Source organism: Hyalella azteca, unplaced genomic scaffold (assembly GCF_000764305.2).
Source record: "Hyalella azteca isolate HAZT.00-mixed unplaced genomic scaffold, Hazt_2.0.2 contig13515, whole genome shotgun sequence".
NCBI lineage: Eukaryota > Metazoa > Arthropoda > Malacostraca > Amphipoda > Hyalellidae > Hyalella > Hyalella azteca.
In genome coordinates, this window is record NW_025943433.1 from 723,418 (window position 1) to 749,694 (window position 26,277).

Sequence of the window (26,277 nt, forward strand, 5' to 3'; positions counted from 1 at the left end):
CATTAGAGTGGGCAGTTAATTTTTTAAATCATTATTAAAGATTTCTGTCAGTCATTAAAAACACTATTCAAGAAGTCTATTGTAATACGAGAACGACGATTAAGTTAATTCATTGAATCGCTATTAAAGATGTCTGTCAGTGTGAAGTGAGCGCGACGCACAGGACAACACTAAGCTACGGACGGCATTGGTTGTTACTTGCAGATGCATATAGCATGCGCCTACTAGCGAGGAACATACGTACATCAGACAATATGTATCGTCCGTGGCTTAATGCGATGTACCGTGACAATAAGATAATATGTACCGTGGCTTAATGCGATGTACCGTGACAATAAGACAATGTGTACCGCGGCTTAATGCGATGTACCGTGACAATAAGACAATGTGTACTGTGGCTTAATGCGATGTACTGTGACAATAAGATAATGTGTACCGTGGCTTAATGCGATGTACCGTGACAATAAGATAATGTGTACCGTGGCTTAATGCGATGTACCGTGACAATAAGACAATGTGTACCGTGGCTTAATGCAATGTACCGTGACAATAAGACAATGTGTACCGTGGATTAATGCGATGCATCGCTCTCACCGACTTGCGAAGAGCAGGCATCAGACAGATGCCTGAGTTTCACAAAAGTATGTCAAATATTTTTTTATTAAATTACTGTACGAATCAAAAACTTCCTGAAATTGGTGTAGCAATTCTTTTACTTCCAAGCGGAGTTTCTCAATTTTTTAGATTCAGAAAAGATTGTATCGATTCTTTTCAGGTGAAAAGGTGATTCGATTATTTTTCCTTATTTCGGAGTAGGTACTGAATTTAATTTCCGTGAAAAAGGGAATGGAAATTACTTGCCGTCGTGATCTAAAAATAAATTAATACTGGACTGTCAGACCTCACAATTGACAATTTCATGCTAAAAAAAGCGTTGATGTTGCAACCTCGCGGTCGTCTTGATCTCAGACAACTTACTTACCAATACAAAACATAAGTACCGAATGAGCTACCCGGTGTCATCGGTGCAAAACACGAGGGACTGGAACGAGTATAATACAGACATGTTCCTGTGCAAACCAGGTGGGTGACGAAATGAGTTGATAGTAGATATCTCGGTCTCGTTAGACCCCTGTGCTGATAAATCAGTCCCTCATACTTTTTTGAGGAAATATCTTAGGATATTTTTGTTCAGTGCAGGAGCTCAAGGACTATAGAACCGAGTGTTGATGATCATGAAATTAAAAGATCATATAGAATAGAATCGCCTTGTAATTGGAAGAAAGTTTTAGCTGACCATCAATTTTTTTCTCATCGATCCAACCTGCTCGTTTCACTCTATCTCAAACATTTTTGGTTCAGCCATGCCTTCCAATTCCAACTTATACTTTGAACCACAAATTTGAATGAAAAAAAATACCATAACGGCTCCTGTGGGCTTCCTTACATAATTGAATCATTATCCTTCATTTTCCACGTCTATCGTGTTCACGTCTCCAGGCATGACCCTAAAGGATATCAAATCCTTTAATAATATATTATTGAGGTTCTTCTTAATTAACAAAGAGTAGGTGAGGAATTTAAGCTCATTTGGTACCCGATGTCAATGCTGGTCAAGTTCACTAAATACGCTCAATGAGCCCCAGTGAGCTAAAAATCTGAGATTTTTGTCCATTTCTTCCTCGTTACTACTGCCTCCGCATATCATATTATTCAGACTAATCACATTCATCTAGGGTCTTAATTTGTATAAATCCAACAATTGTACAACTATAGGATGTTTAATTCATTGCTGTCACAGCAGCATCGGCGCCCAACGAATTGATTATGAAATTGTCCGATAGATTCAATCACCAGCACTCATTGTAACAGAATCTAGTGTTTCAAAAATAATATCCGCTGAATTGGTTATCCATTAATAATAAATTATCATACTTTGAAGACTTTCGGATAAATGCATTTGGGTAGAAAATCCTTGAATCATCTTAGTTCTAATGTATTTATCTTCTTAGTGAATTAAATTTTCACAATCAACATCACGTCATTAAAATGTTTGTCCAAATTAATTTCTTTCACATTAACTCTGACTACAGATTGATGACTATATGACCTCTTTCTTAATGCGCAACCTTATCATTTGAGGCTTACTGATATTCTCGTACACATACTTTTTCCTGTATGAACCGACATAAATGTCGTGTTAGGCTTTGTATGACAACTTGGTCCATGAATTACTTGCGCAGGAAATATCCTTCGCGCGATTGTCTCGCGATTTCTTGACCGAAGTATTCGATGCCTTTCCAGACTTCAGTAACCTGGCGGCAAAAACAGCCATATTAGAATACTAAAAATGCATGTAACATGGCAGATGCCACGTATGCAGATCAGAAAATCTTATAGAATATGATATCAATTTTCTATAATAAAATTTCACTTCATTTTTTAAAACAATCGTTATAAAAAATAATTTCCTCGATCAGCATTGGTCTTTCAAAAGCGTAGGCCAAAGACGTACCGCTCAAAAAACGAGAATAGATTGTGTGGCACGGTTAATGGGTTTTATGTAATAATTCGAATGTAGTCCAGGCTGCGCTCTGAATATGCTCTGACGTGATAATTCTACACCAAAAAAATTCGGTATATTTTTCGGAACTGATTTCGAGCCCCTAACTTTTTTCTTTTTTCGAGAGGATATGACCATTGAAAACGCGTGAAAAATTCCGCAACAGTTTTCTACAACAGTTTTTCATAATTCCTTAGCATCAGTGCAGATAAATTCATGACACTTACTGCATCATTGATTTTACTAGCAGGGTACAGGAAGCCGTGCTCCCCCTTGTCATGAAGCTCCAGAGTCATGGTGTAAGGAATGCCTATCGAGGATGCCCAGTCCATGCTGATCCCAGACCCTGGGTCTGAAATTAAAATTGTCTTGGAACTGACCACTTATTATCGAAAAATTTAAATTTGTGGCTGATTTATAAAATACCTGTTGGAATGAGAAATAGTGTTCAGTCAAGAATCTATGAGTTAACATTTTCTAAGCGATATCGAGTGTACACGGAAGAAATAACCTATAACCAAATTGTGAGAGAAAATTGCCGTTCTGAAAGCAAGAACACAATCAAATGTTCGACATAATCTTGGTGAAGCATGTCACTAATATAGTGTTATTTTCTCATTTAATTCATTTTTTTTAATCAAGGAGAAATTCATCATTCGAACATTTATTAATTAGCGTTAATACAAGGAGCACTCACAGAAGTTCTTGTAGGTGTCGTAAACCCCAAAGACCGTGCCTCTTGCCTTGCTGATTTCTTTAACCATGCCTTCTCCCATGGCCGTCTGAAACAAAACAGACAAGTAAGCAAATTATCTTTCGCTTAATGAAAAAACATGCTACAGTAAAATGTTATTATTACTTACAATAATTACATACGGAAATTAAATGGCAAACATTTTTTTTACTTGAAATAATTTCCTTATCGAGGATCAGAAAGAGCAATGCCAGGCTCAACTTTGGTGGTTTTCTGTAGATATTATTTTTAAATACGTGTTTTTTACTGCAAAACATCAATTACATTATTTAAGGACGACCGGCGAACACGAATAACCCTCGTACAAAAATGTCTGGTCGAGCTAGAAATATATAAGCTTAATAGCACATATGTATATGAAATCTTTATTCTTATTCAATACTTCTCTTGGTTTGCCTCTGATAAGTATAAGTGTAAGATGTCATGCAGATTATCCAATTATAGCTACACCATGTTGCTACATCACGCTGCTACATCATGTTGCTACACCATGTTGCTAAATACCATGTTGCCATACCATGTTGCCATACCATGTTGCTAAGGTTTGGGTGCTCGTCAGGCTTGTAGGCCCAGGGTAGCAGGATGACCTGGGAGTAGCTGTGCAGCGCCATGTAGCCCTGCGAGTTGCGACAATTTCCAGGCCAGAATGAAAAAAATATGTTTATTGTTGGATGTAACTTTTAGGGTACAATAACTGTTTTTCAGTCATCTAATTGTCCTTATTTATATAGAAGTCGCCAACTTAAACAAAAGAACATGTTGAAATGATCCATCTACAGAATATAAGTTAGAGAGGTAACCTCAATGGAATCCATTTGCTATTGCGAACATTTGTTGAGTTTTACCTTGATATAGGACGGAATTCAGGGCATAAAATGTGTTGACAATTTATGCCCTGAATATAAATTGACAATTTGTTGTCAATTTATATGTCTGCATATAAATTGTCAAGCTTGATCATTCATAATATTCACAATCATTTAAATAATTCACTATTATTATCGGGTTTGATGGCAGAAATAATACAGACCTTGAGCCTACTGCCAACTTCCAAGATGGCGTCCCGCACGGCACGCGTCTCCGGCTCGCTGAAGGCAGATGGTCCGCAGTACTGATAGCTGCAGGGCCGCGAGCTTGCGCCAACACCTTACCAATATTTATGTGTATTTCAGCTGCGGTTTTATTTATTTGTAAAATGAATCATTTTGAGCCTCTCACGAAATACAGTAAATCATAAAGATACTATTTTTGAAAACGAAGCGAGTGGGGACTCAGATTTTAATGTCTGTGTTTCATCTAGACCGAAATTTATTAGATGAAATGCGTTGTCGGCAGAGATGCTTTACTTATTGGCGTTCCTAAGAAAACCTCTTTACCTGCGAAATTTATGTCGAAGTTGCGGTTGAGATCAACTCCTTGGCATCGGCCACTTCCGCTCTTTCGGTTTTTTCTCCATAGACGATTCTGTTTTTAAAATACTTAATATGTTTTCGCTTCAAGATTTACAAAAGATTTTTTTAAACTACTCCAATTTTTTTGTATCACTTAACCACGCAGCGAACACAATTTTTATTATTAAATGAGGGTGCCATTTAGTTCGACCAAGAATGGTAAAACAATAAAATGGCTAAAATTTTAACACAACTTTTAGATTCCTTAAGTAAATTCAACGCATCTTTGAAAATATTTAGCGAAATATTTAGCGTATTTCTTTGCTTTTGAATTCTTCGTTAACATGTATTTTAAGCAAACTATAATCATATCTGAGCTAGTAGATAATAAAACGGCTATCCATAATCACCGACCGTATTCCAGGAGTAAGCGTATCCGTCTGGGTTAACGACTGGAACAATACGCCACTCGACCTGCCGTGCTGGGCTACTGGGCTGTTCCAGCAGTTGCTGGATAGCGTACAAGCTCGTGGACACTGACAGCCACTCCCGGGCGTGCGTGCCTGGCAAAATAGATATGAAAAATCGTTTTCGGTTCGTGAAAATAATATAATATTTCAAATTGATCTTTTGTTCGAGCGGTATGAGTTTATGGAAACATCAACACCTTTTCCGTTTGTGTTCAGGGCATGGATTTAGGAATAAGTTATGAGAAGGAAAAAACTATAGCAGCACATCTGATAGAAATTATCAACTTGGGCCTGGAGCAAAAAATATTATAAAAAACTCTCAGTTATTAATGTTCTTCCACAAAACATAGAGACATTATCTCACGCAGGAACAAAATTACTTTAAATTAGTTAGTAATTAAAATTTATTATTGTTCAAACAATAATACAGTATGTGCATCACAACAGCAATCTTCACCAGAATCGACGAAAACAACGGGAGGTGTGACTGTTCCGTTCAAGGGGACGGTCCGTGAAGGTTTGGGTTTGATGATGACCTGGGAAGTTGCATATTGTTTCATATCAAAACATTCACAATCGGCATTGTTGACTGTGACTGCCTGTCTAGCATCCATTGCATTAAAAAAATTTCCCTCAGACAATGCAAAATTTGTATCCGTTTACTATGATGAAAAGTGTATTTCCCCTAGAAATCGCATCTGGAATTCATTTGGTGAATATTGAAATAATAAATAAAAATTTATGTTATCAGTTCCCACCATGTGAATCGCTGTTCCGTTTTCAGTTTCTCCGATTTGCTTGATTTGTGCCTGACCTGGATACTTGGCTACCAGATCGTGTATAAACTTTTCGATCTGGAAAAAATGTCAGTCTTAAAAAATAAAATCTTTATGTGCAGTCCTTCCGCGGTATACAGAAATAAATTGACAGAAACAGGATCGAAATAAGAGTCTTGGAATTTTGTATAATAAATTATTGTGTAATCAGATTTTTATTTCGAACATTATTAATCACACATAAAATGAAATTTATTTTTATAGAACAAAAAATATGCTCATGCTCAAGTGTTAGCATATATAACTCAAGCAAAGTTTGGTTTCCGAAATAAAACATAATTTGACCTTTATTAAAAAAAATTTGAAAAATGTTTGAAGAAAATAAACTGACAATGTCGAAAATTATTCGTCATACTCTTTTCTGTTGATCGTTCCTATGGAAATCCTGCTGAAATTTCAGTGAATTAGTTAATATTTGTTAAATTAAAATTGTGAGACTTGTCGTACGAGTAGGAAAACATAAAAAAATTATTAGCAATATTCAAATGAAAATTTGATCACGTCTTGTGTGCGCATCGGCCAAGATGTTAACATAAATAGGCTAACTGAAACATTCGATTTCGTTACTATGAAAATGTTACGCGAGAATTTAAATAATATTTCAGCGATTATTTTGAGACAACACTTAAATCAGTGGTTCCCTTACTTTTTCAGGCTGGCTTTAGCGTCCCCCCGCCGAGAGACTCATATAAAAACAAATCCCTCTTTCTTGATATTTAGTATGCTGCAATTTTGAAAGAGAAAGATTAAACACAGATCTTTCCAAAGGCCCCCACAGATCTTTCCATCGCCCCCATGGGGGAGATATCGCCCACTTTGGGAACCACTGACTTAAATTGTAACAGCTGTGCTCACCTCCTGCAGCTCCAGGAAAGTTTCGGTGATTGGGTTGGCCACGCGCACCGGGGAGAGCGTGGAGAAGAATAACCTGTGACAAAATCATGCATGTCCTGAAACATTTTCGATTCATTTTACTTTCTCACTGATGAATCGAGAACGGGATGAGTACACGTTTAAATCTAGAAGAAATTTTTGTTGAAAGTTAATTTATACATCATCGCGACACAACAATTTTAATGCTCGACATCGAGACCTTCTTCCTCGACAATGACTATATATAAAGGGTTATAAAGTCATGTAAATATCTGAAACAACTCAAGTTATGTAAATAACTAAAACAACTCACTTTTCGAGATCCTCTGCTACGACCGAGGCTGTGCAATTGCTTTCTCGCAGTTTCTCCTGAGCTTCATTGACTAGGGGCGGAGCCACGGCCACCTCAACGGGATCTGTTCGAAAATACGCATAAGAGCAATATTTGAGGATGTGGATTAGAATTTAATGGCGGATGACATTCACAAAAGCTTACCGAAACTAGCGTGATTGGGAATTTATTCCGACTCGCACGCAGAAGTAAAGCGCTTGCCCAAAAATACATCATTAGGTTAACTAATTAATTTACAAAGGAAATGTAACATGTAAAATTGGCCGTGTGTTATGGCCGTCTTATCCATTATTTACAGTTAGCATAATAATGAAGGAAGTCTGAATTCGGCTTACCAGTAGTTCCGTCTTCGGACATCAAAACCGCCATTCCATCATCAAACCAGTCGCTTAGCAGCTGCTCTACATCAACACCAGTCGAGCCACAATTAGTGGATAATTGCTGCCACCTGCACGTTATAATGACATTATTACGAGTTCGCATATGACTATGGACCCTTATACAAGTTTAGATTGGATTTACTGTGCACATTTACATCCATAAATCGCTCTAGCAATAACCTCAATATATTTCAAATACTCACAAATTTGGATTTCATTCATGTCATTTGTAAGTTTCGAACATTTATTAAGTGCTTCTATTTATCCACTATATGCAAATGATCAGATAAATATTTTTTTCATAGGCAGCGTTCCATGATTGCTAAAGTTTTATAATGATTGCTGTACTGCCAGCACGATTGTTAGCCGGGCAATCTAGTCATTCGTGAATTAAGGTGTCAGCTGAGGCGGACTACACGCCTCATTCATCCGAGGCTTTTGAATTTTCTAGTTTATTTATTTATCGTTTTTTAATTTATTTATTTATGGTTTTTTAGTTTATCTATTTAAAATTTATTTTGTTTATTTATTTATAGTTTATTTATTATTTATTTATTCATCAGAATTTTTTTTTAATTTTCAATCAGGATTGTCGTCTCTCGTCCACAGGCTTCTAACTAAAATACGGGAAATATTTCATCGGATTCATTTTGCATTCTTGGCAATAATTTAAGCAATTGTATTAAGTGCCAGGCGACAACTACTTATAACTTGATTTGTAACTCATACATGACGATCCCCTTAAACAACGAGTCCGTAAATACAGATCCTGGGTTTCCTCTATGGCCATTAATTAACCTATAGCTGAAGCTTCATTGTTCATCAACATCCTTTCACGCAGACTTGTATCCATGAAAAGTAATCAATAACATTGTGTGCGCATGAAATAAAAGTCATAAATTTCAGTTTATAATGAAAGCTCACCTGGCATATCTGCCCTGCGAGTAGCTCTCATCCAACACCGAGAGCCACGTGTCTTCAGGGTTACGACCATATCGCTCGTAGATGCTCTGAAGATCAAGCTCATTTTCCTTCCCTACTGAAGCTCCTTTTATTACAGCAATGAACGAAGAGGCCAGTAAGAGCAGATGTAAAATGAAGCCAACTGGTATCATTTTGTCTTATTTATCAAGAACAATTTTCGAATTTATGATAGATTTGATGACGCAGAATTTGAAATGGAAAAATCAAACCCCTTAACCAGGTATAATACTATTAAACTGACTGAATCTCGCATTTACAAGATAGAAGATTTCTCACTGGGCCCATAAGCACGAGCGTCCAAACAAAAAACATCAAAGAACGTTTTAAGACGTTCAAACCTGGTCGCATCAATTGGGCAAGTGGAAGAAGTGAAGAAGTGAAACCCATTTTATTGAGCATGGGAAAGTTGGTCGACTCTTAGAACCGGTATCGATAGCCTTATGAAGAGCAGCTCCGTCAACGAGCTCGCTGCACTTTTGTTTCCTTTGATGATCATATACGGCAAATGATTTATTATAGAAACTTCTCTCAAGTTTTCACATAAGGGGAAATTTTATTACATCATTAAAAATTTATATGATTTTAAATATCGAATTATCTAAACACATCAAGCACATCGATCTTAACACACACATCGACATATTTATCTAAACACATAATCGATAAATCGATATATTTAACACACATATCGATCTATTTTTCTAAACTCATCGATAAACACATCGATCAAAAATATTTATCCAATTGATTGCTGAAAAAAAGTAATTTAATTCAACGAGCCAATTGCAGAATATTCATGACGACGGCTGGCGGTGAGTTAACTAAGATTTTTCTAAACGAAATTGAAGATTATATTACTAAAACTTCGATTAAAAATTAATCATTGCTTCGCGTAATTTATTTGAAGGGTAAACGATTCATTATTGAGCTCTTTTAGTGGGTTTTGTCATGTATAAAAAAGCTGGAGAGAAAGGACAATATTTATATTGTTAACAATATTTATATTGTTAGTCATTTATTAACAATTAAACTCCTTTCCGAGAGGATATGATCGCTTGATTGAAGCAGCGAGTTGAGAGTTCGAGACCGCTACTAGATGTGAAAATTCTGATTGAAATCTTCAAGGAGGCTGAGTGCTAACAAATAGGCTACTGGCCAACATGGCCAGTAGCCAGCTGACAATGGCCAGTAGCCAGCTATCTCAATAGCTGACACCGACGTATGTTCTATTTTATATATGTTAATTGATTTTCAATCTTGTTCTAATTGTTTTTAACTTGTAGCTTTAAACATTAACAGAGAATGTCAGTAGTACGTACTAATTACGTAGTAATGAGCTGATTAGTGGACGCGGGATGGGTTAAACAAATAGAGAAAGAACGGTTCATGAATTAAGTAGTTTGTCTTAAATTCATGATATGAATGGTAATGCCACGGATGCTGAATTCCTAATTGGCGGAAAAAATAATTAATTAATTGACGCAGCTTCGATTTTTTTAATGGAATGCCATTTGGCGAGGTATTTTGCACTTCAGAGTAACTATGTGCATTAAACGTCATTTAAAGGAAATCTATATAACAAGCGTCCCATTGTTGAACATTCACTAAACCCTTCATTTTTTCAGATGCAACTCACATTTTAACAATAAACTAACTTTATTCGTCAAGACTTAATCGAAACATGAGGAAATATATCATGAGCGCCTTTGACCAAAAGTGTTGTACTCACGCATTGCTCATTTTACTAAGCTAAGTTACACGGATTAAGTTATCGAAAATTTTATTAAAAGATTAAATTTTCACTCATCAGGTGCCTGTTGATTTGGTGCCGGTGTCACGCGTTGGGATGTTAGTACATTCCTTATAAAGTTGCGTACCTTGCAGTCTACGTCATCTGCGCACTCGTCGTCTTTCCCTGAACTTGAATTGCTGCTCTCTTCACCGGCAGCGCTTCGGTTAACATCTTTTGTGTCTTGTACAGGTTGACGTTCATATATCTGAGATTTTGAGGCTTTCACATCAACTGCGTGAGAGGGAAGTTCGGCCTGAGGATTCCTGACTTGTATCACAATCCCAGCTGCCTGCTGTTCATCAACGTGAGTTTTATTTTTCACCGAAATTGACAACGACCCAACAGGCTTTTCTTCTGTGGGTGTAGCGGTATTATTAGGAACCTTAATTTTAATTAAACCAGGTTCTTGTTCGACGGTCAAATTAATCGCCATGTTCTTATTATTAATTTGGTTCTGGTTCGATAGAACCTCTTCATAAATTTGTAGTAAGAGAGCGAGGCCATTCTCTGTGGTCGGTTCACGGTCCGCAGGCATTTCAACGTCAACCAAAGAAAAATCTTCGTCCTCTTGAGTGAGAAATTCAGATGGGGAAAATATCTTCCTTATCACTTTACCCATGAACTTGATGCCGCAGTAGGTTTCGTTCACCTGCGCAAAAATCAGTATTTTTAACTCGATGTGAGTCATTTCTTTTAGATTATGTGTCTCCTAATGGCTATTCACTCAATACCATTCAAAATTGAACCAATTTTTGGAAAGAGTATTATTTTTTGAGCAGTCGATGTAATTAAAAATTTATCTTGACTCTTTCAGCGTGATAGGAATATGTGAAGATTTAGATGGATCCGAAATAATGCTACACTATTTATTCAAAACTAATAGCTGTCTGAGCACCTTTAATTTTGGAATAATGCCTAAACTTCACCCTCAGAATCTTTTCGTTTCATCGAGGAAGTCTTGCCTAGTTTCATTAAAAATTACCTGGAAATGGAATCTTTCATTGCAGTCATTTTCAATCACCTGCAGTCAGCATAGTATGAACACTCAAAATACTTATCCCAATTGGAATGAAAAAACTTTGTTTTCTTCACATACTACAGGAGTAAAAGTATTTCGACATGTCACGCAGGAAAATGTGACCAAAAATTGCGGGAAAGTAATTTGAGAGGCCATAATAACAAATCATTTTGTTTGCTAAAATATTTTTAAAATTCCAATTAGCGGCAGAAAAAATAGGATACTCACGGCAGAGGCTATTTCACTTTCTGGCCACAGGAAACCGTGTTCGCCCTCGTCTTGCAGCTCAAAGATGAAGCTGTACGGTACGTCCACATCAGCAGCCCAGTCCGCGCTTGTGCCCGACGCCGGATCTGACATTTTGTAATCAAACTTTAACGTCAAGTGTTGAAATTTATTTTAATCTACTGTCAATATATCATCCTAGTCATATATCAGCTTGGCCTCTATATTTAGTAAATAAATTTTAAGCATCGCGGGTTCTGACAACTTATAACTACCAAGTAGTTTGAAACTTACACCTTGTCATGTCGTAAAAAGGTTAAATTTCTTGCATGACTTATAAGAAAACTTTTGGAAAATTTTATAAACTCAAGTTGTATTTTTGCTTGATTTTTCCCCTCTATTTAATTTTAAAGCGTTGAAGCACGCGGTAGATAACGATTTCTCCGTTTTCTTTCTGGCTGAATCACTCACAGAGGTTGAACCACGCTGTGTCCACTTCGAACTTCGTGCCTCTCAGTTCTGAAATCGCTCGAGCGATACCATGAGCCATGTTTGTCTGTAAAATACAAAATTAAATGTAACATAATTTATATTGTAACATTCATATAAATCAAACTAGAGAATGATTTGGTTTGAAATATTGCTGACATTTTTTCTCACAAGTCAGCGCAAGGTTGAATCTTATATAGAGAATGTATATTTTTTTTAACTGATAAATCTTCGAACTCAATCAGACTTTGACTTCCAATCGAGTCAGTGAACTTGCGACCTTAAGATCCTCTCTCCAGATAACACGTGCCCGAAGAATGTTTTGACACAACCCAATGCCATGCTGAAGCACCACCCTCATACACCTCCAGAAACTTAACGATTTAAGTAAATAAAATTCCATTTCATGAGAACCCTTTTAATTTATGCAGTAAAAAACGTCGTTAGTTCAACTAAACTCATTAAATTTTTTAAATGGAAATAAAATAGAACAGCGAATCAAATCAATGCAAATATGTCCTTGTTATCCATATTGTTCAATATTGTTTCCGTAACCCACCAGGTTCTGGGCGTTTGCGTGGCTCTTGGGGCTGTGAGCCCACGGCAGCAGGATGCTCTGCCTGTAGCTGTGCAGCGAAACATATGCCTGAAAAACATTACATTATAAATTATGAATAATGAAACATCAATTCGTTTATAAGTTGGGACAACCAGGAATGATTGCTTTTCGTAGTTGATTGATTGAAATAATTATTTTGAAATATATTATTCAGCTCTAGCTGAAGTTCAGCTTAAACAAAATAAAAAGCGAAATGAGGTAAAGTGAAGCGCGAGTAATCTAAAGTTTCCTTGAAATTAAGATGTTAAAAAACTAACCCACAATAAAGTTAATGTTGAGAAAATTGAAATACTGAAAATTAATCATGAAATACACATTGATTATCATCTTTTAATGTAAATTTAATCTTTTTAAATCTTTTAATCCTAATTTAATATCTTTTTAAATTTTAATGTAAATTCATTTGAGACCTTAAGTCTTTCTCCGGCGTCGTTGACGGCGTCTCGTAGCGCTCGAGTCTCTGGCTCACTGAAGGCGCTGGTGCCGTGATACTCGTCGCTGCATGGGAACTGACTAGCGCCTTTACCTGATAACCATTCACTTGGCATTGTAATGCTTATATTTTCAATATAAGTTAGTATTGGTCCAATCACACTGCCTACCAGATTATTGAATTTATTGAAAATTTTGCAGAAAAATATTCATCGATATTTTTTGGGCTCAAATTTTATAATTGAACAGGCTTGAATGCCTTTCATTTATACCCGTGTAATATCAAACATGAAAAATCTTTGAATTTCACTTTTTAAGAGAAAAATGTTACCTCCAAAATCGACTCCGAAATTCCTGTTCAGGTCGACTCCCACGCAACGGTTGCTGGCAATAGGACGTCTATTCTTCCTCCAGAGGCGATCCTGTTGGGAGTTTTCTTTAGAAACAACAGGTTCTGTTGTACATTTTGCATTTAATATGTTTTCTCTTATTTTCAATATTTACTTTATTTGATACAACTTTTGCTCTAATAGGATATTTTTTCTTACTTCTCAAATTCACATGTACGTGTTTAAAATGTATAAAAATAGGTATAACGGGTATTAAAAAGACATGATTAAAATTTCAAGTTATTCAAACATTTTTAACTATTTTTATATAGAATTCAGTTTGATAATCGCAGATAATTATCACTGATAGAAATTTGCTGATTAATCACTTATAGTATGTAGGAGTGTAAAGTGAAAAGTAGCCATAATGAGTAACAAACAACAAATTTACTATCAGTTTACAAATTATGAAGCCATTAATTGACGTTAACAGAAAAGGTTGCGTCATCTTACATCACGATGAAGATATACTGCAGAGAACATTCCCGAGGGATTAAGATTTGCCTTTTTTTATAAAGTTTACTTATATCTTGAAAAACACGATATCGTAATTTGAGTGCCCAGGGAAATTACAATTCAGTTACAGGAAATACTATTCATTAAATAATGTCTACCAGCGCATAAAAATGGATTCTTCGGAGCTTGAAACAATTTTTTCCCTTCAACAGATATAATTAGTACTAATATCTCAGTTGATAATTCTCAGGAGTAATAGTTGCATACGTGCTTTTAAAATTTTGAAAAATTAACGATCTGAAACTATACGAAAAGCCTCCTGCAGGAAGTAACCTTGTTCCATGTGTAGAAGTAGCCGTCAGGGTTGAGCACCGGCACCACCCGCCACTCGACGCCTCTCGTGGCCTCGTGGTCCTCCAGCAGCGTCTCTATGAGGTGAAGAGCCGTGGCCGTAGACAGCCACTCACGGGCGTGCATGCCTGCGTCAGCAGCCCAGTCAAGAAGGCAGGTTAGCTGAGCTCAAAGATCCGTGTGAGACAAGTTGACCAGCAAAAGTTCAAGTATACATTTCGCTGGCCACCTCAAAACTTTTTTAATGTCAATTAAGATGATATCTTTTTACGGTGAAAATCTAATTCATGCATTTTCCGGCCTCCAGCTGGCCGCTGCATGTGTCCATCCAGTCCAAGGACAGGAGTCTAAACCCAGATTTGATGTCCAGAATTGAAGTTCTTGGTGAAGTGCCAGAAACTAACTCTTTTCCCCATCATTTGATTTTGTGATGAATTATTTTGTATTTTCGTTTGTCGTTTGTCAGTGAGCATTTATTGTCAATTGTATAAGAAGTGCTGCTACCGAATAGGGAACAGAAGACTATATTAAGGCTGCTAAGTGAAACCGAAACGCTAGATTGGTCGAGGTTTAAAATTAAATTTAGTCAATTGAGTGAAAACTTTATTAAAGTAAAGCATTTTATTCACCCGCATATCAAGTAAGGAAACCATACTCGTAATTTTTGTAACAAATTTACTACAAGTCCACACCAATTTGTAGCAGGTAAAACATTGGTAACGCTCGTCGGACTGTCATGACAATCACAAAGTGTCAAAGATGAACCGTGGAATATTCTTGTCTTTGCCTACCGTCTTTGGCAGCTGCTTACCAGCATCGAGCAGCAGAACAGGGAGCGTTGCCGTAGCATTGTCTGGCTGTTCTCCTTTGTTCCGTAATCCCTCACTCAAGATGGACATCTGCAACCAAACACACAACGGGATTAGAATCAAATTTTTATGTTCATGACATCAATGTTTTAACATAAGGCGTCAGTTCCCCAGTGAAAAATATGCAAGTGTTTTATGATATTGGCATTATGCATTTATACTCTCACGATAGTTTAATACTACATCAGAATTTATAGTTTTTTACTTGCGTCGAAGATACCTTATTTTATTTGTCAAGATAAAATTTAATCATTTACTTCAAGGCGGATATTTTTGTAGCACCGTATGCAACATATTTTTTAAATTGAAAGAAAATCGTTTAGCAATCTATTTATATAAATGACACGTGTATATTGGCCACATGGGAATAAAACAAGTGATGAATTCCATTGGAATGGGTTCAATTTTGTGCAATTAAGTTAAATAGCGGGAATAAATTATTTTTAAAATGTGCCTTATAAAATATTCTAACGCTCTTTGCCTATAATTATTGTTAATTTATTGTTAATAACATTATTATAATTATTGCATCGCTCTAATGGCGGTAATGGACATTATGCCTTTTAAGAATTATATTGCTAGAAAAATTCCAAATCCTTGCAAGAAAATTTGAAAAATCCACATTGCTAGTGCAATCATGTTGTCAGTTCAATGTTGATGTTGAAAGAATTTGCGAAGATTATGCTCCATTAATTTATTTTCTAATATATATGGGAGGGTGTACAGTCTCAGTGTCAATTATTTGCCGCATTTATTGTCCTTGTTCATGTATAATACTCATAGACGCATTTTATTCAAGTATGCTAACAAATCTTAAATGCAGTTTATTCTCTCTTTCCTACAGACACGTTCGAGAACGACAACAAGAAATAATATATTGTATCACATCGACTCAATAGTATTCACATTGATTCAAATTGTATCACATTGATTCTATAGGTTGTATCATATCGACTCGATAGATTGTATCGCAGCCACTCGATCACATGTATTCAATAGATTGAATCACATCTACTGATTATCCTAAATGGATTGATTTCATTGTACAAATTTATATTGTCTTTACGCAAGTTGAAAATAGAAAGGAAGATTCTTTATAATTTGTAATTCTTACTGCTACGAGGATCAATGATATCAACCAGTAAATGTGTAGCACAATAGTATACATTTAATCCGATTGTTTTGCTTAATTGCGGTACAAATTCATTTCCTTCAAAATTTAAAAAATCACAATTTTCATGACATATACATTATATCTAATTTACTCCTAATTTACTAATTTTTATTAGCATTAGTCGTCAAATGAATTTCTCTACGCAGAGTAAATTGTTTGTATAAATGGGTGAAAAAGCAGCTGCAAATCAAATCAGTGTCTTGCTTATAAACATTCTGAATGATTGAATATGATATAATATCTGATTCAGAATATAAATATTCTGAATGATTGAGTCAGTAATATGGCTACGGAACCGTGCAAGCAGCCTTGGTCTTCATCAGTGCGTGAAATTTATAATTTGCCTGAAATTAACTTCTCTTTTGTTTGCAAACGTGCTCATCTGCAACGCTGTTGTAGCTCCTAGTTTGCCGTGTTTGTCCTATGACGTCAATGACCAATTAATTTGTTCCTAATTTTCTTCGATCAAATCGCAGCCAATTGTGCAAGAATTTTGTTTGCATGAGTACTTAGAACTGAACTTGAGCCGTTCATTTTCATTTTATATTAGCAAATCCATTAAAAAAGAAACAATCCATTGAAAGAAATCCATTAAAAAAGAACCAAAAAAAAGAAAAAAGAATAAAAGAAATAAAAACAAGTAACCATTTCTCTTAGAAAATCGCTAATTTTTTTCCTAATATCATTTCTACCTGATTAAATAGGCATAATTTCCACATGAAAATTCTAAGCCATTGTCTATCTGAAAGTCGTGATGGAACGCACCTGCAATATCGGTCTCTTCTTAACACTCTCCCCTATTATCGTGAGCTTGGCTTGATCAGGATACTTCTGCTGGAGCTGCTTGAGATGCTCCTCGATCTGAACAAGTTGAACAAAAATTTTAGATGTCAATTAATGTGAACAATGTTGCCAAGCCTAGTGGTTCGTGTTTGAGTTTCGTATAAAATTTAAAGTTATAGCGGAAGTATTGGAATCAAATTTTTACCTCTTATTTTTATTACAAAACAATCTAAAATATATATTTTGTAAATGGTAAAGTTTGTTTGCGTCTTTTTGCGTTGAAGACTGGTGATAGAAATATGCCGGGGCTGATCTGATGCGTATCCATGATATGTAACTTGTCAAAATATCACCAAGATATTTTATTTTTAGTTGCGTAATTTCATGACGTTAAAAAATGGATAGGGAAATTAGATTTACAAGTTAAAATGGATAGGGAAATTAGATTTACAAGTTTTTTGTTGGAATGGTGAGTGGGTGGGGGAGGCCTTTTTTAAAAAAAAAAAAAAAAAAAGTTAAAATGTCAATTTTACCTAGGTAAGTGTAAATTTAGTTCATAAAAAAGTTTATAATGCGTTAAAATTTAACTTCAATCGCGGTACTTAGTTCCCAGTAACTGTGTTATTGGGATTATGAGATTCGGAATTACCGGAATCGGAATGACGGGATCTTAAATTGGAAAAATCACCTATCCTAGTCAATGCTTGGCTAACCTTCTAGTAGCGAATATTTTTAATTTAATGTGAATTATTATTTTTACGATTAATTAATTATTAGTATAAAATATCATTGATCCCATTCATATCAAAAAATCTTTCTCTAAATTAAAAATCACATGGTTTTCCGGAAATTTCTTTGAAATCAGCAATCTTTTTCTAATGGAGGTAATTTTCAGCTCTATAAAACGAAATGAAACCATTACAGATAAATAAAAGTATTCTTCCATGATTAAATTCGTAAATAGATTAAGTTTTCGTCTCGCTTCACCTCATTCAGTTGAAAGAACTTTTCTGTGACCAGCCCAGACGTGCGTCCTCGGGAAAATGTCCTCCTGATTGTACTGAAAAAATTTTCGCAATATAAGTAAAACAACAATTTTTTTAAATGATCAAACTAAATGTATTCGCTGTGTCTGTGGACTAGATAGAAATATTAAATCAAACAATGCATACTTTTGACCATTTATCAGCTTAAATTCTAATAAATATGAAGCCAAGCAAATCGATATAATGCCAATTTGAGAGTAAACTCCAGTGAAAACCCATTTAGATGTTAACTTCACTGGAGACGTCGTAGGTTCATATGCTTATATCCAGTGAAAAAAGCGATTATGCTACATTTATTAGGGGGAACCACCTCTTCTTGCCATTCTAAACAATTGGTAATTTCATTATTAATAAATATTTTCAAAATATAATAAACTTTTCCACGCTAATATATAAGATTTTAAATAAGTTTGAAGTTCAGCAGTGAAAAATGTAATAAATTCCAGTTCATTATCACTTCAAATGATTGTGCCTGTGTTAGAACATTGCCATGAGTTTAGTGAAGCAGTTATTATTACGTCTCTATGTCGTCGTCAGAGACGGAGACCGTGAAGCTTGCAGCACCGAGAAGCTGCAGAACCTCGTCGAGGATGGGAGGAGCGACAGCGATGTCGGCTGACCCTGCGGCAAGTAACTCGGTATTGCACAGTAGTTCGGGCGAGTGTAACAAGATTCTGCTACATATTACACTAAGTTTCCTAAATTCTTTACACTACACTGCTCATCATTTTCCTAATCATTCATCATTTAGAATTTTGAGAATTGTGATTATTTGTTGGGATTTTGAAAAAGTTAGTTTGTTACTCAATTTTTAGCTGGATTACTTCATGTCGAGATAAACGACATAACATATCTCATTTAAAAAAAATGCCTTACAGTCATTTCGATCATTTAAAACTCAACCTAAAGAACCAATAATGAAGTCAAGGTTTTTTAATGCACAAGAAGATAATGCATAGGCATAGATCAATTGCGTTCCTATGATATTTTACAACAAATTCCTTTAAGGTAATTTCAAATCAAAATTAATTTAAATGTGAACACTGATGGATTAAAGTGACCGGACGCCCTGTGTACCTGCTGGTCCCTCTGAGGCGACGACCACCACACCGTCGTCCATGTAGCGCGCGAGCCGCCGCTCGATGTCGTCCTCCGCACCGCAACACACGAACAGCTTCTTCCACCTGTAGCCGGGGCAAGCCAACGAACAAATTATAGAGCAGGTAATGAGGTCTTCAACATGAAGAGACCATAACATGAGTAACAAAACTATCATCAACGACAGACCCAACACATGATTATGAGGCCAAATATGAGCGAGAGACCCAATACATCTGTACGAGACTCAATATGAGTATGAGACCCAATATGAGCGAGAGACCCAACACATAAGTAAGAGACTCAATATGAGTATGAGACCCTACATGAGCGAGAGACCCAACACATAAGTAAGAGACCTTATATGAGTATGAGACCCAACATGAGCGAGAGACCCAACACATATGTAAGAGACTTAATATGAGTATGAGACCCAACATTACTACAAGACCGCAACATGAATAAAAGATCTGAAGACATGAAAAAACATGCTTCGGGCCAGGAAAGCCCGGATCAAATTATTCAGTTCTTAAGAAAGGTTTCTTGATGGATTGGGGTAGAAGAAATCTTCTGCATGACAGAAAATAAAAACCTATAAAATGGGTTTTCATTATGTAACTGCTTTATTTTTATTCATCTAATACATATTCCATCATGTGTACTCGTCTGATCAAAGCATTTAATATCCATGTGTTAATCAAACGTAACCCCGTGACGACTTTTTGTGTCAAGACATTATTGAGATGGAATCTCAAGTAAGATTAACATAAGACCACAATATTAGCATAATATATATGCTGTCCAATTGTTACAATAGGTATTAGTGTTAAAGTGTTATAAATTTAGTCAAAGAATGACACTGCATGAAACCTTGAACAAAATATCTGATCAGAGTAGTTTTTATCGGGAGCTTAACCTTCTCATTCAACCCTTCGGTTCTGAATTGCATCTCTTTTCGATTGAAATTCAGCTGAAATTTAATAAATCACATCAATATAAATAAAGCATCGAGAAGCTAAGGGATTGTTCATCCCCACTGTGATTGTTCATCCAATATCACCCACTTAACAAAATAACCTGCTATTAATGCACTATCTAAAAATATATGTATACTGGTTGTGTGGTGTTTAATGTTTCTTCATCATGTCACGGATACCATGCATATATAACTGCTCATCAGAGCATCAAGGCAATTTTTTCAGTGTTCATTTATCATATTACCCAAGCATCCTTCACATTCCGGCCATGCCGATCGAGTAGCCTAACTGCGTCGAGCGCACTGTACCGCAAGTTTAGCGTACTTTTCTAATACAATTTTTTAGTGCCTTGATGATTGCCAGACTCAGAAAATCTCCTAGAATTGTCGAAAAATGATTTTACTTCCACTCACATGACAGAAATTTCCAATATCTTCAGAGCTTATAATAGAGCAAGTATCATCATCGGACTCATGCTCTACAAATCACAATTGAGATCATAAATACGACCTTGTCATCTCTTTAAGTTTGATTTCGTTGAATCTCCATGTAGCCTAATTTATGTAGCCACATTCACACCAATTAAATTAACAAAATTCTGATGCAAATTTTAGCGGAAAATGTGAGAATGACTTACCCAGAATACCGGCCTTCCGAGTAGCTGTCATCATGAACTGACAGCCAAGTTTCGTTGGACTTGCGTCCATAGCGCTCGTAAATTTTCTCCATGTTTAATTCGTTGTTCGCAGGCAAGGAATTGGCATCTCCCACCAGCTTCAGTGCAATTAATACTAAGAGTTGCAACACAGGCTGCATGTCTGGAGGGAATATTTTTATACGCTGGCTCGAATTTGTAAGCTACTTTGTGAATATGAAAAGAAAAAAAGTATGTTCTGATCTGATGAATACACGAAAGTTTAATTTTTATGCATAGTAACCAATTGAGCTAAGCATCACTAAGAGTTCCAAAATAACCCAACAATAGTTATGACGCGCTCTAAACGCCACTTACTTTAAGAAAAAATCCGACTCATGAAGTAGTTCAGAACAAAATCGACTCGTACTGAACTAAAGGCATTTTGCCTCCCTTAAAATTACTCGTGGCGTGTTATCGGTGGCAATACAGAAAAGGCAATTCGCCGCCTCATTGCCGCGTTGGTAACCAAAAGAGTGATCGCGCCCAAGCAACCTTGATGAAATCCTCTACAACTCGAGGGGGCAATTATGAGAAGAGGTTAGACTTAGTGGACTCCATTCTCTTGACCTGCGAGCAAAGGAAGGCAGGTGAACCGATATTTTTTACTGCTTTGCTTGCCACTTTTAGTCGCCTGCTGCAAGTGATGGTTCACCTTGGCCTCTGATGTTTTAGATTCACAAACTTCTGATTTACGATAATTGTTATTGAATCATTAAAATTATAAATTACTCCCTTAAACAAAATTAATTATTAGTAAATTTCTGATATTAATATTTTTATTTTACTTTATTTCATTTTTCAATAAATTAGGAATGACCGACGGAATCATTTTGCTCCTAATTTCCTGCATTGAATGTAAGTAGAATTAATAACCCAATGCAAAGTATGGCCTTCCAATTTGTGATAAACTACTAATCATGGCCTTAAGCTGGAGAATCCGAGGAAAATTATTTGGCTCGTACTGACTCAAAATATGATCTTCAATAATATTAACAGAAATTTAACATTTCTTTCGTCTTTTCATTATTTAATTCAAAGCTCCACAAATAAATTAATTTCATTCGAAGACAATTCCTCTTATCTGAATTTTATTGATGAATCGTCACCCGTTGATGAATTAACAATTGGAATTGCACGAGAATAATGGACTGAGATCAGATCTCCTGGACCTTATGGAGTCAGCCATCACTCGGCTTGTCACAAAGCCATCGCGTCGAAAGCTGGCCCACGTTGGAGGGCGGCGTCTATATAGCCTCGCTTCGGCTTAACTTACTTTAAACCGAGCCTTGCTTTCCCTTAACCGGTTTGAGAGCCCTGGTTGCTTTCGATTTCTGTTCGCTGCTAACTATCGATGAGATTTTATTCGCTACATTTCTTGCAGAGGCTGGGTTTTGCTCTGTAATCTGTATCGACTTTTACTTTCACTGAGACTGGAATATCTCTAGCTTCGGTTACGGTTCTGCCCAATTTTTCAGTTCAAAGGGTGTTTTCGGCTTTTTTATGAGACTTTTATACTATTATATTTATTATATTTTGAAGACTTTTATATTATGGAATTAAAGTAGCGCGTCACCGATATAAAGTAATAAAACCTTATTTTTTTACTCACAAAACAACCCAATTTTTGTTAGCAAAAAGTTGCTGACAGACCAAGAAACTCAATCGAGTTTATAACAGCGTCTTCCTTCGTTCAAAGACTCTTATCATCATGCACTGAAGTACCTATGTTTTAATCAACGTATTCACTTCATCATAATGGCATGCAGAAATTCTTTCGATATCTACATCTCTCTAGGTACAGTTACTCTTTAAAGGTAATAGACACACACGTGTCATAATTTTTTTACTTATGCCAAAAAACATTTTGAGTAGAAATTCACTTTCTTCGGATGAAATTCCTTAATTGTGACCACTTTTACGTTCGGGCGAGAGCAGTGACTTATCAATAATTATAGCTACATCTTTCGTTCTATTCTCGTTGCGTCATCTTCTTATCACCGTAATTATCGCCTTATTTGCGACCACTTTTTCTCATTCTATTATCAATTCTATCCTTATAATTGAATATATTAGTCGCACGTACTGTTGTAGATTAGACTATTAGACTAACTACTATTAGATTTTTCCTAAGTAAAATTTTTCCATTACACATTTGGTAGCCAATATTGTATGATATTAGTACACTAAAATATCAACCCGACGCCCTTAATTAGAAATAAAGATACCTATAAAACAAGAAATTTGGAACCGTCATTCGGAAGCGTCAAATATTTTCACGGTTCCGAATGAATGAAAATGTAGCGAAGACGACATTAATTATTGAAACACTACCAGCACGATGACCTTCGGGTACGCCATGAGGCAATCTATCATTCAAAAAAAGTAATTAAGAAATTTGATAATTTATTCGAATTTTCCACGAAATTTGCTTTAACGAAATGCTGAGTGCAATTTTTAAGTTTAAATCATCATTTCATCCTTGAAACCGTATTCGTATATCATACGTTTTTTTATCTCACTCATCAAAATTAGTGCTAAACTTTTGGCCACATTGCTCGAATTAAAAAATGTTAATTTATCCCTCATACCTACTCATCAGCCGACGTCAACGTAAATTCGACCCCTAAGCTCTCACAAATACTCATATACACCCATTTCATCTCCGCTCCATATAAATCGTCAATTCTTCATACCAGTTATTTTTTATCCTCGCTCTTCATTTCCTTAGCCCGATTCGAACAGAGTTCATGGCTACGATTGAGCCTTTTTATCGCCCTTCATTTAGTTATTTCATCTCACCATTCGTTACCGAGCTTTAATTTAGTTAATCATGCATCTACGATCATTTGTTTCTTCTTCGCCTCGCGCTTCGTTAACGAGCCAATCCCAGCAAGCATCACCTCTAATGGTTGCGGGGTGAACCTGTTACCTGAGACACGTCCAAGCTTTTCACTCTAAGTTCTGGCACCATAAATCCTTCATCCGGTGATAAAGGGCAGAGTTGCTGCAATACCGTGACGCTCTCAGAAGGGGTCTGAAGATGAACGTCAGTGAGCACCTTTGACTGCGTGAGTTTATTTTGTTCTCTTTGGATCCAAATAGCTTTTCTCGCCCTTGCTAGCTGTGTGAATTTGCCATAAAGGCTAACCTTCATAGCTCGTCAGCTTTTGAATCGTGGAATGAATTGTATTATTTTTAAAGAATGATATATGAATGGATGGGAAAATGTCGTGATTGTTCTGGTAAAGATATGACATTACAAGATTCTTAAATGATAATAAATAATTGCCCTCGCAATGAAAAATTCTATTTTTGTCTTAGTTTTTTCTAGGAAAGGTTCAATTAACGTGTCATCCTAAGCTTTAATTCAACCAGCATCAACAGAAAGTGAGGATGGAATTCATTAAATGCTCATTCTTGCATGGCCTAGACAGTGCAATGGTTCCCACACGCTTCGTAGTTTTTATGCTCTCGCCTGGAATTTACGATAAACTTTAATATTAACGATGCTATTCGCCCTACATGGCTTCTAGACAAATACATGCTCATTATTACCAATGCAAATTTCTATTTTTTTAATATATTAATTTCACGCTATGGTACTGATTGTTTTTCATTAATTCAGCAATCATTTGTATTTGAGTCCATTTTCACAACTTCCATCAGTAGTATAGAGACCGAGCGCATGGCGCCATTTTCCATAAACAGCTTAAATTATAGTTTACCAATCATTTACCCCAAATCTTACCCAACAAAATTACCAATTACCCGTGATCCTAAAATATTATTACGAACATTTACCCCCGAATCTGCATAAACAGGGTACCGATCATTTACACAATAAAATTAAGCAATTACTCCCGAATCATGAGTTAACCCCGATTTTACTACACTCTTTAACCGAAAATAACCTAGAGCGATTGCCTGAAAAATACTTCTGTGGAATATATAATTGATTTAAATTTTTGAAATAAGAAGCTAATTTTGATAGCTCACTCAGCTGTTAGCTGGGGGCACACCATGGAAAAAAAACTGACTCAAGGTTTCAAGCTGGTTTGACTCGAATGACTCAAGCCTGGTAAATGACTCAAATGACTCAATCGGGGTAAATGGTCGTTAACTCATGATTCGGGAGTAATTGGTTAATTTTGTTGGGCAAGATTCATGATCGGTACCCTGTTAAGCTGTTTATGCAGATTCGGGGTAATTGTTCGTAATAATATTGAAGGATCACGGGTAATTGGTAATTTTGTTGGGTAAGATTTGGGGTAAATGATTGGTAAACTATAATTTAAGCTGTTTATGGAAAATGGCGCCATGCGCTCGGTCTCTATACTACTTCCATCAAAGTTGACATCGCTGTTTTTTATATTCATCCATCAAAAACGCTGCATTAAAAGAGTTAACGAATGATATAATGTAAATACGTACTTAAATTCTGATCAACTTTCATAGCGCATTGCTTTGCAATTTCAATATACTGAAGAGCATATGGCTCTTCACTTCGGCAAAAAACAGGCAAGACTCGCATTTATTTGAGGGAGCTGGAAAATAGGCTCATTTAATCAAAAAGGGATTATCATTCAATGATTAAGTGCGAAGTTCAAAGGTCTCAAGCTTAGAGCAAGATCCTTCCTATCTTTCACGGAGATCGAGCAGGTCTAATGAAAGTCATCGTTCGTACGCAGGCAAGGCTACCTACCTGTTGCCTAACCCTACAAAAACGATCGCTTGTCTGTCGTTGCATGCATCGTTAAGCGCTGCATCTTCTTCGCTGCAGTTTATACTGGAGTGCTTGGTAACCTCATTAAAAGCAATCGTGACTACGTAGTTAACTGCGTAGAAGGGGAGTTAGGGGAGTTGTTATGGTACTCCTGCACGTCGTTAGGCTTGGGGATATATAATAAATAATATTAAGACCGACGTAAGTTGAACATGAATGCGATTTCAATTCGGGGTCATTGGAATAATGATTCAATACGACATTGAAGGAATAAGTTCTTCGTTCATTTGCAAATTATTAAATTAAAATGTTGTAGATAAATTGAGTAAAAGAATGAAATGGACATAACTTAAATGAATTTTTTCCTAAATTTTATGATCACAGAATTTAATTCTGCCACTTGATTCAAATATTGTTCATTTATAATTCGAAACATATATCACACGTACGTTAAATGTCAGTGTAACGCTCAGCAGGAAGTTCTAGAAAAAATTGAGGTTTAGCAAGGCGGAAGTGGCTGAGGATAATGTGGTCGC

At 36.0% G+C, this 26,277-nt stretch overlaps 2 protein-coding genes across 2 annotated transcripts; both read right to left on the bottom strand.

Moving 5' to 3' along the window:
- Positions 1-1,256: 1,256 nt before the first annotated feature.
- Positions 1,257-9,066, bottom strand: LOC108670565 (carboxypeptidase B). Its single transcript, XM_018158031.2, has 13 exons — positions 8,544-9,066; positions 7,575-7,687; positions 7,201-7,303; positions 6,870-6,942; positions 5,937-6,032; positions 5,636-5,714; positions 5,123-5,271; positions 4,694-4,781; positions 4,348-4,463; positions 3,848-3,934; positions 3,261-3,345; positions 2,791-2,915; positions 1,257-2,315 (listed from the first exon to the last, which is right to left on the bottom strand). Exons 1-13 carry the CDS (start codon positions 8,732-8,734, stop codon positions 2,232-2,234), a joined length of 1,389 nt encoding a protein of 462 aa, XP_018013520.1. The 5' UTR covers positions 8,735-9,066; the 3' UTR covers positions 1,257-2,231.
- Positions 9,067-9,167: 101 nt separating this feature from the next.
- Positions 9,168-21,227, bottom strand: LOC108670566 (carboxypeptidase B-like). The gene is made up of 13 exons (XM_018158032.2): positions 20,959-21,227; positions 19,324-19,430; positions 18,765-18,867; positions 18,188-18,260; positions 17,183-17,278; positions 15,186-15,273; positions 14,357-14,502; positions 13,510-13,600; positions 13,157-13,272; positions 12,687-12,773; positions 12,110-12,194; positions 11,642-11,766; positions 9,168-11,044 (listed from the first exon to the last, which is right to left on the bottom strand). The coding sequence occupies exons 1-13, from the start codon at positions 21,135-21,137 to the stop codon at positions 10,403-10,405; spliced, it is 1,938 nt and encodes a 645-aa protein (XP_018013521.2). The 5' UTR covers positions 21,138-21,227; the 3' UTR covers positions 9,168-10,402.
- Positions 21,228-26,277: the final 5,050 nt, after the last annotated feature.